Source organism: Athene cunicularia (genome assembly GCF_003259725.1).
Source record: "Athene cunicularia isolate RWA chromosome 5 unlocalized genomic scaffold, athCun1 chr5_part1, whole genome shotgun sequence".
In the NCBI taxonomy this organism is placed as follows: Eukaryota; Metazoa; Chordata; class Aves; order Strigiformes; family Strigidae; genus Athene; species Athene cunicularia.
Window position 1 is genome coordinate 27,806,192 of NW_020799101.1, and position 16,660 is coordinate 27,822,851.

Here is a 16,660-nt window from a genome sequence, read left to right on the forward strand (position 1 = left end):
AGTTAATACTACTTCTTTGGATGGATTTAAAAATTTTACTTTTTTTTAAAATATAGATTTGTTTCCAAATCAGGTTCCCCGGGTAGCCCTGGAAATTGCTGTGCTACAGAATGGGTATAGGTGGCAAGGAACTGAGAAGGAGCTGCTGTAATAGCACTGTCCCCAAAGAAACCTTCTTCAGACAAGTAGTCTCGATGCTGCTCAAATGAAGGCTTGTGTCACCTGCTGACAGAGGCAAATACCACTTGGGTGGACCAGGTGTCATCATACAAGCTTAAGTCAAAGAGCAGTCAAGGGGTTAATGAGCTAGGTATGCTCGTGTTCCTTTGGCGATACAGGCTGTGGTTTCCACAGTGGCTTAAACCAGAGGCAGTGCAGTGCCACTTCCCTTGTCCCTCCTTTACGCCAGCACTACAGCCAGTCTGATCCTACAGTTTAAATCTATTTTTGAGCCAGTTCAGGTCACTAATCCAACAAAGAACTAAACCAAACAAAACAATGTTTTCCAGCAGTTTAATACAGAACAGCTCATTACAAATTTAAAGGGGTGAAGGAAGAGGGTGGACACAGCTGGGATTAAAAGAGGGAGGAGAGCGAGCGAATCTGCAAAAATCACAGCAATACCCAATGTCACTGAAAGGCATCCCTATTCCTGATCATGCAATCCCAGTCCATGCACATTCATGCCATGTTTCTCCATCCACATCTAAGTTTGACTCTCTAACTTGAGAGAGGGTTACTTTCTAGTTTAAAGTATTTCATCCTTTATGGGATTCCTTATATTCACAACTCTCTATGCCTGTGGGTGTCACAAGAGGCAGTTTTCTGGGAGAGAAACAGTCTGCTGGCAAAAAATTACAGCTTGGCTCGTGCATCCTAATCTGCATTGCATACTATGCTGCTAAAGCCTTAGCTAAGAAACTTTATTCCAGAGGTTTGTGGTTCAATGTATATATTGGCTGAGCCACAATGACTTGTCCAGCAAGGCCATGTAGTGCATCTGCAGCACCAGGAAGCTCAGCTACAGCTGACAGGTTCCAAAAAGGACCAGGAGAAAAATATTAACCGAAAAAGCAGAAGCACACACTTCTTCCTAGATGACTCAATTCTGCCAAATGCAGTTAGCTGGATTTTGACTTAGTGATATGCTGAGTCTATTCATTCAGCAGGTTTAGTCAAGTACATTACAGTTCCCATATTTAACACTGCAGCACAGAATTTTCATAGATGGTGGTGACATACTAAGACTACTACTACAGAAGAGATTACTATGCTAAGAAAACCTTGGTGAACAGCAACACACATTGCTGATAAATGACTGTCAAAAACCTCAGTTAAGAAATTCAAGTTTATATCTGCAGATGTAGTATGAAGGACAGGAGGAAGTGTTTTCTTTGTTTTTTTAAAATGTGAGAATCATGCTAAAAAAAAATCCAGACACTATTTTAAGCAGCTTTGAATAAGCACGTGATGATCCTTGTTTTAGTTTGGGCAGAGAGGTTTAAGTTCACTGTTCCAACGGATCCTGAAGGACAGGATGTCTTTCATTGTTTCCAAATAGTTTGGGTTACAGCAAAATAAGAGAACAGAACAAATTGTTACTAGCAAGAACTGGCTGGAACAAGCTATGACAGTTTAAGAACTTCCCATCTAAAAAAAAAAAAAAATCAACGATTGCAAAATGAAAAGCAATGCCCCTACCGTTATTACCCTGGTAGTGTAGGGTTTTTTCTAGAAGAAAACATGAATGTTGTCATGCATACGCTTCACAAAAACTTGATCTCATGAGCCAAAAAGACCTCTGTTTTGCAGAACTCAAAATAGCAGGCTTTCCTTCAGATGCCAGCAAGCTACAGATCCAATTCTTTCATGTTACTTCCAACAATGTGCACTGAACCAAACTATTTCTTATTTGGTACAGGTGGACATTGGCTTAGTGAGAAATAGGACAGAGAAGGTAGTGCAACATATTAATCCCTGTCATTAAAATGACTGTAATATATTTTCATGTACTCACTCCACCTGAACTCCCCATCTACCTTTCTGTGCTTAGACTGCCATCACAGCAGGCTTTACAGTGAAAAGGTGTGGTCTGACTTGTGCATTACATGTTGATTCAGTACGTGTCGCACTTAAGAAGTATCTGAAATCCTAGAGAGGTTTATTACTGCCTGCCTTAACATCTTTTCTTTCCCAGATGAATACACTGACAGCTCCTGCTGACCCACACACGATATATGTTAAGATTCCCTATTAAGTGATGTGTCTATAATTCATGCCGTTACTGCTTCAGGGGTCCCCTCAGAGGGGGGCGCTGCTCATAAGAAATCCAGATGCTTTTCACAGTCCAGTAAATACTGATTTACCTAAGCTGACTGCATGTAATTCGATTTGAATCCTTCCACTCTACACCACAAATGAAGAGCACTAGGAATGTCACATGGACACAGTTACAAGGCTGTGCAGAGCCAGTCTCTGTCAAGTATGCAAATACGACTTCATCCTATTCCTGCTTAACTACCCATGCATTCATGCTGTAACTGCATCTACCGGCACTGGCAAAACAAACCACAAATGTATGGAGCCCGTCTGGTATCACTCTTGATAAGTTCTACCCAAACCAACGTGTTAGGATCATATCATGGTACTCTAGTTTCTCAGTAAGTGCAGGTGATTCCAGGTACAGCTCAACACCAGACATGGCTGGTACAGTTTGGTTGCAGGTGCTGTCTGCTCCAGGGTGGGAGGAATGTGATCACATGTAATACATGGGATTTTCCCATTAGCTCAGGTACCTCCATCTGCATATCTGCCTTAAACAAAAAGCTTTGACTGAAAAATTCCCATTGTTAGTATGAAAAAGAGAACCATGAATTTTCACTACAGGACAAAATACTAGCAAAAATGGAATTTCAGTTGCTGCAATTTTGCCTTTGCTTATAAAAGAGACAACATTCCCAGTTAATATATCGCAGACAGCTTATTTCATCACCTCTGAACACAAGATGGGATGCTCTGCATTGCAAAATTTAAGGCATGAACACACCCCCACTGTGCTCAGAACTACCACCTCAGTTATACAAGCACATACAAGCTCCAAAAGTTAGAATTAAAGGTGTTGCAGGGAGTTTTAATACTAAATACTATGCAAATATGCTCTACTTATATGGCTCCCAGATTGTCACCTTCCTTTTGTTTTGTTCAAGAAGTCATTAGTGAAGTTTTATACACATAATTAAAGCTGTCCAAGAACAAAGTATCACTGGATTATTTTATGACAGAGTAAATTATGATTTCCAGGTTGTTCTACAACTGGAATATTAGGAAAAAAGGTCTGAGGAACTTTCAGAAACTCAGCTGTCACTTGGAACAATACAGACCTTTCCAAACACACCATTAGCATGCTGTCAATTGTTGCACAAAACCACACAGAATTCTCAGATAACCAACCCAAAACCAGTATCAAGGGTTGCTTCATTTTATCATCCATACATTACTTGACATTAGGGAAGCTGAAATTTGCAGGCACAAATGGAAATTCAGGAAGCCTTTTAAAGTCAACAACGCACAGTACATTTGAATCTCCCCAACTCAGTTATCACATAAGGTTAGCATTATTTTTTATTAAAACCATCAAACACAGAATTGCATCTCTTTTACTACAATGAACTTGAAAAATGCACATTGAAGGGGCTTTAACTGCAAAGCAAAAAAAAAAAATAAAAATTAAGCAACCCCAGTTTCTGATGACTTGAGGCCTTCCCCAAAGGTTTAAAAAAACAAAATCAAAGATAATTTTAGAGTAATTAAAGCCAATATAGGAATAGCACAACAGAGGAATGAAGGTAAGGAGCTAAGTTGTATCAGCTTGGCATTCTTCCAAGACAGTTCTCATGTCTACCCCACAGCTAAAATGCCTAGTAATCTTCCCTTTCTCCTCAGTGTCTCCTCCCTCATATCATCTCCCTTTTGGCTGCGGAGGCCGAAACCCCTTCAACTGCAGCAAAACAAGAATGCATTTTCCTTCACCTTGACTCAAGTTTTTGCAGTCTTCTCCTTTCTCCTAACTCAGAACCTTTGAAGGAACAAGGGAAATTGCTTCCTAGAGACACTCTTATTAATGGACTTTTTCTGTGGGGCCCTATCCAGCCCCAACATTGTTTCTGGCACTGCCCAAAGCCTTAAAACCAGGTAGGTGACAGCCAAATCCCAAAGTACACTGCATATATAATCTGTCCCCCTAAATAAATGTTAGCTTCAACGCAGTTTAATCATAGAAGTCTGTTAAATTCAATACCTGCGCCCCAAATAAATCAGTCTAAAGGAATGCACTGGGAATGGCAGCTCAAGTTTTTTGCTTCAACTTTTGTCCTATATCCTCATACAAATCTGAGCAAATATTAAGATCTTATTTTCTTCTTAACTTCTCCACAGTAACAGTACAGTTAAGCCAGTAATGTTATAAGCCCTTCAACATCAGGGCAAGAGAATGCATGTAAATGTACAAGTTATCTCAAGCCACACATACCACAATCTGATATAAAACTCTACACTAGAAGCCAACTAGCTTAGATGAAAAATACAATGCAGAGTATAAAATTTCTCTTAAAATACAACTAAAATGCAAGCAATCATGACAGAAACAAAGTCATCAAGCATTTTGATGAAAACTTTATAGAGCTGAGAGTTAAAAAAATTACATTAAAGGGAGACACCAAATATTTCAAAAACCTCTGTTTTATTTGTACAGAGTAAAATACATCATATAGTGAACATTGTTTTCCATCCATAATTGAAAGCCATTAAAGTGTTTTCTTTTCACCAAATATCCTGGGCAGAAGCACAGACAATGGAAACAGGAATGCTAATTAGTCTCTCTCTGCCAGAGCTACAAGGTGCACATCAATCTCTGCTTCTGTAAGGATCCTGAAAGAACAAAAAGAAATCTTAAATAGCTTAAATGATTCTTCCCCTTAAGCTCCAATATTATAACCTAATATCTACACAAGTAAGTTTTATACAATGCATCTTTCAGCCCTTTAAAGTGCTGCTGCCTGGGCCACAGGCTGACATTCCAATTCTTTTTGAAAAACAAAGGAAGAATCAAAGGCACTAGAGAGCAAAGTAGTAACAAATGGTAGAAAAAGAACAGGTAATTCCTCATGAGTAATGTATTTGCAAGCTGGGACCTGGTGAGCAGAATGGGTACGGTAATTATTATGATTACTCCGAGGGGGACACAGGTTTTCATAGCCTTCTCCCTTTCCTTGTTATCCATCCTTTCTGAAAAGGGTGTAAGATTGGTAAATGAAGTTTGGCAGAAAGCTAGCACTTGATCCTTAAGCAGCAGTAAAAAGGGGTAATGCAGGTCCCGTGTGCTTTCTAAAAATGCTATGTCTTTCTGTTATCCTAAACACATGCCACTAAATGCAAAACCACCCACCATCACCATGTCAACTTTAAACACATCAGAAAGCACTCAAGAGACTGTACCTAGAGGACCCAAAGGTTTGAAGCCTCTCTCCAATCCCTACCTACCAAGTAGCTAGACTAAAGCAGCAGAGGACTTTTCTTCCCTACTTAGCTGGGTTTTTTTTTGGTTTTGCTTTTTTTTAATTAAAAAAAAAAAGCAATGAAAGACTAAGTCAGAAATAACTGAACTCCTCAGCAGCAACCCAGACTTACCTCAATTTTAGGTAAAACACACCTAAAGAGTCCTTTTGCATTAACAAAAAAGCCCCAAAACTTATTTTCCCACATTCCATGCATACTTCTGCAGCTATATACTGTGTTGTGAGGAGGCTGTCAAGTACACTGTATCTGATGGGAGGTATAGCCCTCAGCAGGAAGATTTCCAGGTGCTCTCTCGATAGAGTGACCAAGTAACCTAGCTGCACACAGTGCAGCTGCACTTGCAGTCAGGCAATAATGGGGGAGGGAGGAAATTGCAGCATCTTGCTTTCATGCTAGGCAGGAATGCAATGTACTCAGAAAGTAAAAGTTCAGCCAATTCCAAATCACTGCAGTGATTTTAAAATCCAGGATCTTTTATTCTTGTAAAATTTAAATAGAATATTTTAAATCATACAAATTCATAATCTATTATCTATATACCAGAGAGTTTAAAAAAATGCTACAATTACAAGATGAGCAACAGTCATTTAAAGATCCCATTTAGAAAAGAATTAAATCAAACTAAGGGACTTGCAGAATTTTCCTTAATATAAAACAGACTGTACTGCATTAGTTGTCATAACTATGATTTGGAAATGGACTCCAGATACTAGTAGAAAAAAAATGTTATTCTTCTAAGCATGAAAAATCATCTAGACCAGATGTAACTACATTTTAATAATCACATAAAGCAGTACCCTTTTAAGAAACAAAAGACAACAGTTCTCTCTACTGGATCCCTTACCAAGTCAAATCTTCTAAAACTGTTATTTATTTAAACAATGTCTTTTACTCCTACATATTTTAAATAGTTACAAGTAAGAAGACAACAACTCCAAAAGTTCAGCTTCTGACATGTATGTATTTTTCTCGATTTAACATTATAGAAAAAGTGAAAACTAATTGCACATAACCAGAAAAACACACCAAGTTTTATCAACACCACTTACCTGAATTTAGGATTTTCCACTGTAACTACACCAACTTCTATTTCTGAAGGTTTGAAATCAATGGATAGTACAGTAGACAGGCATGTTATTGCTGTCTGAAAGCAATAAAAAAGGAAAAAAACTATCATTAAACAAAAAGCACTAAGGCTTTTTTTTTTTTTAAATAGACATAGCATTAAAGACTACTCTTCCTTCTAGTTTTAAGTTATTTCCTTCCGCCTTAAAACCTCAGCTGAAAAGTTTTAAATAGTTTTCTCTTGTTACAGAGTACAGTTCCTCTCAGGTGTTCTCCCTAAAAAGCCCAATCTACAAAAAAAACAAGGGACATGTCATTTTCATAGCAAAAATAAAAGCTACAACAAAACCAAAACCTTTTATCATGCAAAGATTAAAACTCCAGGTCCCAAGGACAGAAGATGTTTCATTAGTGGCAAACAAGACAAACATCGTTACAGTCCAACATTACTCAAAGCACATGTCACTTGCTTCCATTTTGGCTTTTCTTCTGGTAATTAAAATTATGTCAGCTGTTTGTAAAAGCTGCATTTCATCACGGCTTTATTTTTTTTTCCACTCTGATCATCACCTGTTTTAAAAGGTGTTCTTTCCAATCTCATTCATACTTAACCCTGCAGTATGGTCACCATAATGCTAAAGATGTATTCCTAAAATGATGACTGAGCATAAAAAGAAGTTCCATACAACAGCTATGTAGTTAAATGCTTATCAAATCAGCTATTCTGACATGCTGGCATGTAATTCTGATCAGTAATGTGTTAGGAAGTGTAGAACACCAGACAAGGCTTTTTCTAAAGTTTATTTTCAAAATGTTGATAATACATTAATTCTGCAACAATCCCATAAAACTATATAGGTGTCTTATCAAAAGACTAACAAGTTGAAAAAAAAAACCAAAACCCCAAACCACAAAATTCTTATCCTTGGAGCATTACCTCTAATGCACTGCAAACTTAAAAAAAAAAAAAAGGCAGTGTGTGTGTCTGTGCAAAGAACATTACAAAAACGTGATTCTTGGTTTTGCTTGACAGACTTGCTTCTCCCCATCACTGTTGACTTTTAGAATATCTGATCTACATTCTCAATCTCAGCATTTTTACAAAGACAACAAGCACATCCAGGATTTGACTGGCAGATTAATTACCAATTAAGTATTTGTGCCATACCATAGAAGTTTTATGAATGAAAAACAAGAATATGAAGACTGTTTCGTCTACCTCCAACTGCTCAAGTAATAGACATGCACAGTATAATCAAGCAGAAAAATATTTAGCCAGGATAAAAAAGGATCTGGGAGGTAATTTCAAAAACATTCAATTTCAATACGCTTATGTTTATTTAACCCTCTCAGGATCATCTCTTTAAAGAAACTGCATATTAAGGAAATCAGCATTTATTAAGGTATACATATAGAACTTAACAGTTTACGCTAAGAACTTTGTTTAAATAGTACTTTTCATAGTAATGTGAACTTCAGCAGTAATTTAGTTAAAGGTCTTAATCTGCATAGCACACACAGGGATCTTAACACTATGTTAATCTTACAGGGGAGTCAGTTGCTTAGGTTATTACTCCTCATTTCAACTGCTGATCTTGTGATGCAGGAAATGTTAACATTATTAGAGAAGAACAAGTCCTGGGAGGAGAAGGGCCATGGAAGAGGACTGTTTAAACAGATCTCTATACTGTGTAAGTGAAAAAGTAAGGATGATTTATAAAATAAGTTCATTGACCTATTTTAGTCATAGAAACATTTTACTCACATACTATATAAGTAGGATACATTTTTATAATGGGCCTGGAACAACAGTTTCACAACAGGCATAACAACTGGTGTTATATTTACTAAACTGACAGACAAGCACCACCCTGTCCTGTTTGAAATGCCTTCTATCATGAGGATTGTTTTAAGTGCCACTAAAAGAAAATAGTACTGGTACCCCCAGAATCAACTGTAGTAATCAACCACCAGCTACAGTGGGAGTGCTACAATTACAGATTCTGCTTCAGTTAATGTAAAGGAGAAAAAGCAGATCAGATGACTATTTAAGCATTTGCAAAATACTTTCAAAAGATTTTTCTGGCTGGAATAACTATACTTGCTCTGGCAGCAATACAGAACTGTAAGAAAACAGGAAATACTTAATCCTGTTCCTCTACATCGCAAGCCTACATACAGTACATTCATTAAAAATACTTTAACAAGTATTTTTCCTTCTGCTGGCCTACCTCTACTGTTTGTTCGTATGTCCAATCGAATTTCTTCTTTACTTTCTTTTCAAGAAAACTGGTTGACTCTGTCTGTTTAACTCCTGCAGCTGTGGCCTTGAATCCACAATAGTAACCTGCCGGATCGCACTTGTATACCTGAGGGCCATGTTCTTCATCAATACCAATCAAAATCATACCTTGAAGAGAAAATTTATTAATTTCTTTCTTTCTTTCCCCAACTTTAGCAATTTCATTCAACTGAAGAACAGATACCCCTCTCCCGTGAAAAACATGCATGCACAGCAGTACATTTTTGGGAACCAATCCAATACCTAGAGCTGTGATTTCCTCTTTCTCTGTAGTTTGCCATTTCTCACCAGCATCTCATTACCAGGTGTGCAAGGCAGTTTATGGCAAACTAGATTTTGGTCATTCCCAAAGAAGGCTATTCATTAAACACAGAAATATTTTTGCCATGCTTAGAGTGCAGAGAACCACAAAATCAGGAAATAAAAAAGTTTAATCCCAATATAAAGTTAACCCAGCCACAGTTCACATATTGTATATTATATGACACTTTAAAACAATAGTTCTATTAACACATGCCTTTTGCCAGAAAGCAACCTTACAAATATGTTGAAACTAATGGAAATATTAGATCAACTTTAGATTCTCAGCTGTAATCCTGAAAAGCACCACATTACATCTCTTAAAAGGAAAAAAAAAATCTGAAATGAAACGTGGAAATATCAGAACCACTTGATTAAATGCTTTCAAGTTGGATAGACTTCACGTAACACAAACCGGTCACATCACTGAAATGCATCTGTGTTCACCCACACTTCCAGATTTACAGTCATATAGTCTCATTATGCATATTAAAAATAACTTGAAAACAATACTTGCAAAACACCAAAACCACTAAAACAGGTCAGGTTTTAAATTATTTTTCCTTTACACTTGTGTAACTTTTAACTAGTAGTTACAGCTGATAAGCTTCTGAGCAGCTATTGCTACAACAGGAAAAAAAAATTCCTATCACCTTTTCAACAAAGGTTAAGGCAAGTTAAGAAAAATACATTTGTATTCATGTATTTAAAAACTCCTCACTTTCCAGTAGCATCAAGGCATGAGAAATGCCAAGGGAAGAAAGAAACAATCATTCCTGAACATTACAAGCACAGGGAAATTGCCCCGTTATGGAAACTGTGGTGCAACCCTGAATGTTACTTCTTTAGTGAGAAGTGCTAGTGCCTACTATGATTACGAGAAGTGATTCACCAATTCTGAAACTATTCTTCTTAAAAGAAAAAAACACAACACCAAACTAAACAACAAGCAAACAAAAAGAACCCCAGACAGAATGCTTAATGAAAAAGTAATTGAGAAAACATTGGTTTTTATCTCAGTTCCCAGGCAGCCTAACAGTACAGTTATAATTTACTTACAGCCAAACACAAGAGAAAAAACAAGTCAGAACCAACCTCAGAACACAGAAAACCAGGAATATCTACAAAAACCAACTTTACACACATCTTTTATTTAAGCTGCATTTGCTGTTATAAAACAAGACGTGTAGAAATGTTTGTAAGTGAAATATTTTGAAGCACTTCTCAATATTTTTTTATATATATATCTATATATATCTATATATATCTATATATATCTATATATATCTATATATATCTATATATATCTATATATATCTATATATATCTATATATATCTATATATATCTATATATATATATCTATCTCACAGTTAAGAGCAAAAATTATGCAGATTTTTGTCCTATACATACTACTTAGATAAAAAAGCCACAAAACCTGCACAAGCATAACTGCACTCTCCATATGTCTGTTTTAACAGTGATATTTACCAAGATACTGGTAAAAAGAACATCTCCCATTCACAGACACCACTGTGTGGTACAAACAGACTAGGACCCAAAACCTTAAGTGAAATCGTACATTTTAAAGAGGCTACATCATTTACTCCAATTCAACTGCTGAGTCAGTGGAAAAATGGTGTCTCCAATTCAAGACTTCCGCACTGCTCTCTCATTTGGCTGTTCATCCCTCCTCACTCCTTCAGTTACATCCGTTATCTCGCACAATTTGAAAATGGGTGAGAATTTCTTACACTTGAAGTTGCAAGCAACAAGAAAAAGATTAATTTCATACACTATACTTACAGCAACCAAGAGGTCTCATTTCAGCATTCTGTGTATAGACCTGAGAAATATCTGCAATCCTTTTACACAGCATATCCACAGGGATGTCATAGCCATACTTGTACTTCCAGTTAGCAGCCTCATAGCGGGCTCTCTGCACCTGGGATTTGCTGTCAGCTAGACAGAGAGAAAATAACTTGAACTGAACATGTACCGTGTTTATTCCTAGCATTGCTTGAGAATGCATATTCCAAGCCCAACTTTAATTTGCCTTTAAATTACAGACATCAGAACTAGACAAGTTCTCCAAAACCAGACTTGAGTGGAACAAATCTCCTAGTGCACTTACTTATGTGATGCAAAGTTGGCAAACTACATAAAAAAATCTGTCACACTTCAGATACTTAAAGATAGTGAATTAAATACCTGTCATTCCTGTCATCACACAGCCAATATTTTCAGTAATTCTGAATAAATGAGTCACTGTGTTGGAATCCAGTAACTTGTCCTAAAGAGGAAATAGAAACAATCTAACAGAAAACACTGTGCTTCAAGTACAAAAAAAAGACAGACTCTGGATGCTCTGGTACCTACAGAAGAGCTCCAAAGTATCAGCTAACAATTGTCTTTCCACTTTCTCTCCACTATTTACTGTGATAGGCATGCAAAAGAAGAAATAGGAATAGGGAAAGTAAAAACGGCAGTATCTGCAAAATGATGACAGCTAGAGCATGACCAACATCAAAGTCCTTTCCCCCCTGAAGAAACTTTTAGAACACACATACACAAACTTGCACTCTTATTGTATGCTGCCCTTCCAACACAAGGGGCTTCCCCCTTTGTCAACAATACATCACCACTGTGCCAAAACACTGATGAAAATCTGTTCTGCATACTATTGGTATAACATTTTCTGAGTAGAAATTGAAGAAGTCTGGAAACTGATTACAGACAACTCGGCACTTAGAAGCCAGAGTAATGTATGTATGCTAAAGTACAGCAGCACCAACTTCATATTTTAGCTTTATCCCTTCAATAACTTCTGAGAAAACCAATATTACAGTACTTGGTGAGGAAGTGTGCCACTGAGCACTAAACAGAGCTAGAACTTGTAAGAAGTAGAATGATAATAAAACATTCAGTTCACACAGAAATATATGTAAATTCTAATAAATATAGTATCAATGTGGCAGAGGCTCAGTCCCACCTTTTTCTCATCTACTTCTGGTCCACCCCCTCAAAAACAGACTTACAGGTACTTTCTTCTGTGTTACAATTACTGCAGAGTCTTTCCCACGAACAGCTACAGATGTAAGTCCGCCTTGGTTTATGGCCTTAAAAGCATATTCTAGAAAAAATATGGAAATTATAATAAAAAAGTGTTATTATAATAAAAAAAAAGTGTTAGAGATATTAGAACAATTAACTCTGACACACCTCTCCCCCAACAGAGAATCCTCACCAAGTTCTGACCTTTATAATACCTTAATACTTGAGCAACACTTTGTGTCTAAGGTCTTTAGTACAATGCACACAAGAACTTGCTGATGGGAATTAGAGTCATTGACTCTCTTCACTAAACTACTATCACTGCTTCCTTCAAATACTTCTAATAATTTGCCTTTTTGTTTAGTTAGAATGCTTAGCAGCAACAGAATTTGTTTTTTTAAAAAAAAGGCTGTTTCCACTTGACCAAAATGGTCCAACCTTCACCTACAGTAACTGTAAATCCTTACAGAAGATTTTGTAACATGCAGCAGATAAGTATTTCAAGCATTATTACCATTGCAAGGATGCAATTTTCTTTTGCAGATTTTAACTGATACAGATTAAAACTGTAATGATGGACCAGGCACAGAAGACTGGTTTTAACCTTACTATCACATTTTCTGACTTTACATTCAAATACTGCAATAATTTTGTTCACTTTTTAAAAGGAAACCTATGCACATGCCAACTAAGCAGCGTTATTCAGATAAATACAATGGATTAAGATTTACATGATATGATCCATGAAATAACTATCCCTTGATTGATGGTTTCAAAAGCCTCAGGAAACAATTTTTAAAGTTGTTGTTATCTGGCAATATAGATAAACATTCAGAGCGTCCTAATATCTGGTTAGGAGAGGCAAGTTTCAGGCAGTAGCTAAATGTAGATGAATTTGTTAGCTGTGTGAATTAAACTGGAATTTAGGACAGGTCTAACTAACAGCACAGCAAATTGCTAAAACTACCTTCTAAAATAAGGGCAGCAAGAAACTCAGCTGTTTCAAAAGCTGCATTCAGATCTATGGAAGACTGCACAACAGGAGAGGAATACTCTGAAATGAAAAAAACAAATCTTGCAATACCAGGATCTTGACGTTCAATCTGCTGAGTCAGTGTTAGGGAAGGGCTGATCGCCATGTATTTATGAAACTGCATTTGTTACTCTCAGGTATCAGAGCATTTATTGGTTACCCAAACATGCCATAAAGAAAGTTCCCCCTTTCTCTCCACTAGATGTACAACTCTGCTCACCTCTTCACTTGCCTTCCCCTGGATGGTCAGTGCTAGCCTGCAGCAAAGCACAGAACCCAGTGAGACATGAGTTAGCACCACCAGCAAACTAGTTACATTTGAAGCCCCAGGCCAGAGCTCTGCAACACAAATGTGTACAAATATTTGAAGGGAGGGTGCAAAGGGGACAGAGCCTGGCTCTTTTCAGTGGTGCCCAGTGACAGGACCAGAAGCAGTGGGCACAAACTGAAACCCAGTTGGGTCTGTCTGAACATCAGGAAACACTTTTTTACTGTGAGGGTGACTCCAGAGAGGTTGTAAAGGCTCCCTCATTGGAGACATTCAAGAGCTGTCTGGATGTGGTCCTGGGCAACTGGCTGTAGGTGACCCTGCTTGAGCAGGGGGATGGACCTTCAGAGGTCCCTGCCAACCTCAACCCTTCTGTGGTTGTCTGACACTTAGGTGGGATCAGGAATAGGTGCCCTCAAACCGGTTCTACTCACAAGTACTGTCAACCAGGCTTGCTGAACTGCAGTCCCTCCTCATGCTGTTCCTATTACCATCTGCACTGCTTAGTTTTCAAAGAGACAAGCCAAAAAGTGAAGTGGCTCTTACAGTATAACAAATCCAAACTGCTAGTGGTGTTTTACATCTGTATTCTGCTATGTAAGTATTTCAGTAGTACTGCATATGTTCTTTCTGAAAACAGCAGCCCCCTGAATACATCACAACAGTCAGAAATTTGGCCATAATAATTTTCTTCATCTCCCAAAATTCCACTTAGGAGAAACATCATCTTTCAAGATAAACTAACAGGTGGCAAGACAACACTGATGCTCTGAGGGTTTTTTAACCACAGCAATGAGAAATACATATTAAATAACTGTTGCTTTTCTAATATGAGATCACTTCAAAGGCACATGAGCTTTCTGAGCTTTGGAAGAAGAAGAAAGATCTGAAGCAAAGTACTGGCATTTCAGTCCAATATTGCTACACTGGAAATCTCTGCTCAGGTACTGCCAAATTCCAGAAACCCCTCATTTTAAGGCAACCTTGAAGCAACAACACCTAGTTAATCTGAATACAACAAAGGGACAAAGATGTACAGGATTCAAGAGAATGAAAGACAAAGAAGCTAAATTTGGATATGAGCAAGCAAACATGAGCTTTCTGCCCATGCTATAGCTAGATGCTGGCCAACAGAGACACTAGTGTGGCATCATGCCTGAGTTATCAGCCTGGCTACAGGTAAGAGTGAGCTCATACTTGCTTGAAGTTAACAATGCACACCTACGTATTTTTCTTCTCATAGCATACAGGTACTTAAAATATCTTTCAGACAGCTTCAGGCTGTGTGCAGAGGCTCTCAAATACACATGCTGATACTTGCTTCTAAGACACCAGTAAAAGATATGGAGGTACTGCACATTTTTCATATATTAACCTAATGGCTGAATATACCCAGGAGGTAGAAAACCAAGGCTCGATTTTCTCTTTACTACAGGATGCAGAAACCATTCCCAACAAGTAGTATAGCAACAGAGAAACAGCTAGAAAGGTAATGCAGACCAACCAGCCTGTTTTAAAGTCAACAGAAGATCAGAGCCCATGAGTCTTCCATCACATTGCCACTGACATCCTGTGTGAGGAAGTGCTGTCCCTACCATCCATTTGCATAAGGCTCACTAAGTAAGTTTCGAACAAGTCTTATACACACTCCAGGTATGTAAGTATCTGGTACAGGTAACTTTCTACTTGCGTACAGACCCCACACACAGGCACTTTCCTAGCTGCTCCTTGAAGAACAGACTGCTCGAGACTGGGTCACCTGCCCACAAAGTCTATTCCAAATAGCCTTCTTCCTGAAAAAAATCTCAAGGACAGTCACAAAAGAAACTATTGGCTACCACAGACAACTCAAACAGTCTGGTCCCAGCAACCTCCTGTGCTGGAGGACAGATGGATGTACGGATATGCTGTGCAATGCACATGCAGTTAAGCCACTGCAGCTGGGAAAGAGCCACTAAGCTCCATGTGAAGATGGCATCAAGATGATGCTGCCAAAACAACTAATCCGACCCATTGTAAGAACCCTCCAGGAGCACTCTTGCTGATCTGTCCCATCAGACTGCAAGTTGACTATGCTGTTACTGAGTATTCTGCAGAAGCAGCACTGTGACACTCTTCTGCAGAATCTGGTGCACTGTAAAAATATGAATAAAATTCAGTGGCCTACAGAAGATAGTGAAGCTAGACCACAGCTCACTCACGGAATGTTCAAAGAAGCCTGCAATTAAAAGATGGTTGCTGCCATCTCACAGGCCATGATGTACTGAACACATCGCATTCAGGTGTAAAGAGAGTGCGGGCTACCTCAGAAAACTGACTTTGTTACTCTGGCATGCAGAGTTTGAGACAGTTCAAGTCCCGTTTCAAACAGCTATTGTAGTTCTGAGATTCAAAACCACAATCTCATGTTTGGCAAGAAAAACTCCGAGAAATACTTTAGAAGGAATAAACTGAATAGCTGTCAGTGTGATCTCCAAGCATCTGAAATCAAACACCGGGAAGTCACAGGAGGTCCCTCCCCATGGCAGGGAACACTCGAGGGGGCCTACCCTGGATCTAAGTTTTTCTTCTCTCATGCGCGAATCCCTTTCCCGGGCCCCCACGCCGGCACGGTTGGGACCGCAGCTGCTCCAGACTCCCACCAGGCTTCTTCCCGCACACCGCGGGACCAGGCAGGGCGGGAACCGTGATTCCCCTGCCACGAAAGGCGCCACATTTCCCCCCCTCCCCAAAGGCAGGCAGGCTCGGCGGGAAGCGGCGGCGGCGTGGGCAGGCCGGGCCCGTGACGGGGCACTTCAGCGGCAGCATCCCCGGGGCCGGACACCCACCGACTTGGTAGAGGCGGCCCTCGGGCGAGAAGATGGTAATGTGGCGGTCGAAGCCGGCGCTGGAGCCTCGGGACATGGCGGGTGCGGGGAGGCGCGGGCAAACGGCCGAGGGGCTGCAGCACGCAGGGGCCCACCGCCACCGCAGACAAGGCGCCCGCCGGAGCACTTCCGGGTTACGCGCTCCGCGCAGGCGCCCAAACACGCGCCGCTCGCGCACCGTCACGCTCCACCTCCGCC

General features: G+C 39.1%; 1 protein-coding gene across 1 annotated transcript; it reads right to left on the reverse strand.

Moving 5' to 3' along the window:
* Positions 1–1,829: 1,829 nt before the first annotated feature.
* Positions 1,830–16,627, reverse strand: PSMA6 (proteasome subunit alpha 6). Its single transcript, XM_026849120.1, has 7 exons — positions 16,424–16,627; positions 12,279–12,373; positions 11,452–11,533; positions 11,047–11,202; positions 8,871–9,049; positions 6,624–6,718; positions 1,830–4,926 (listed from the first exon to the last, which is right to left on the reverse strand). The coding sequence occupies exons 1-7, from the start codon at positions 16,497–16,499 to the stop codon at positions 4,869–4,871; spliced, it is 741 nt and encodes a 246-aa protein (XP_026704921.1). The 5' UTR covers positions 16,500–16,627; the 3' UTR covers positions 1,830–4,868.
* Positions 16,628–16,660: the final 33 nt, after the last annotated feature.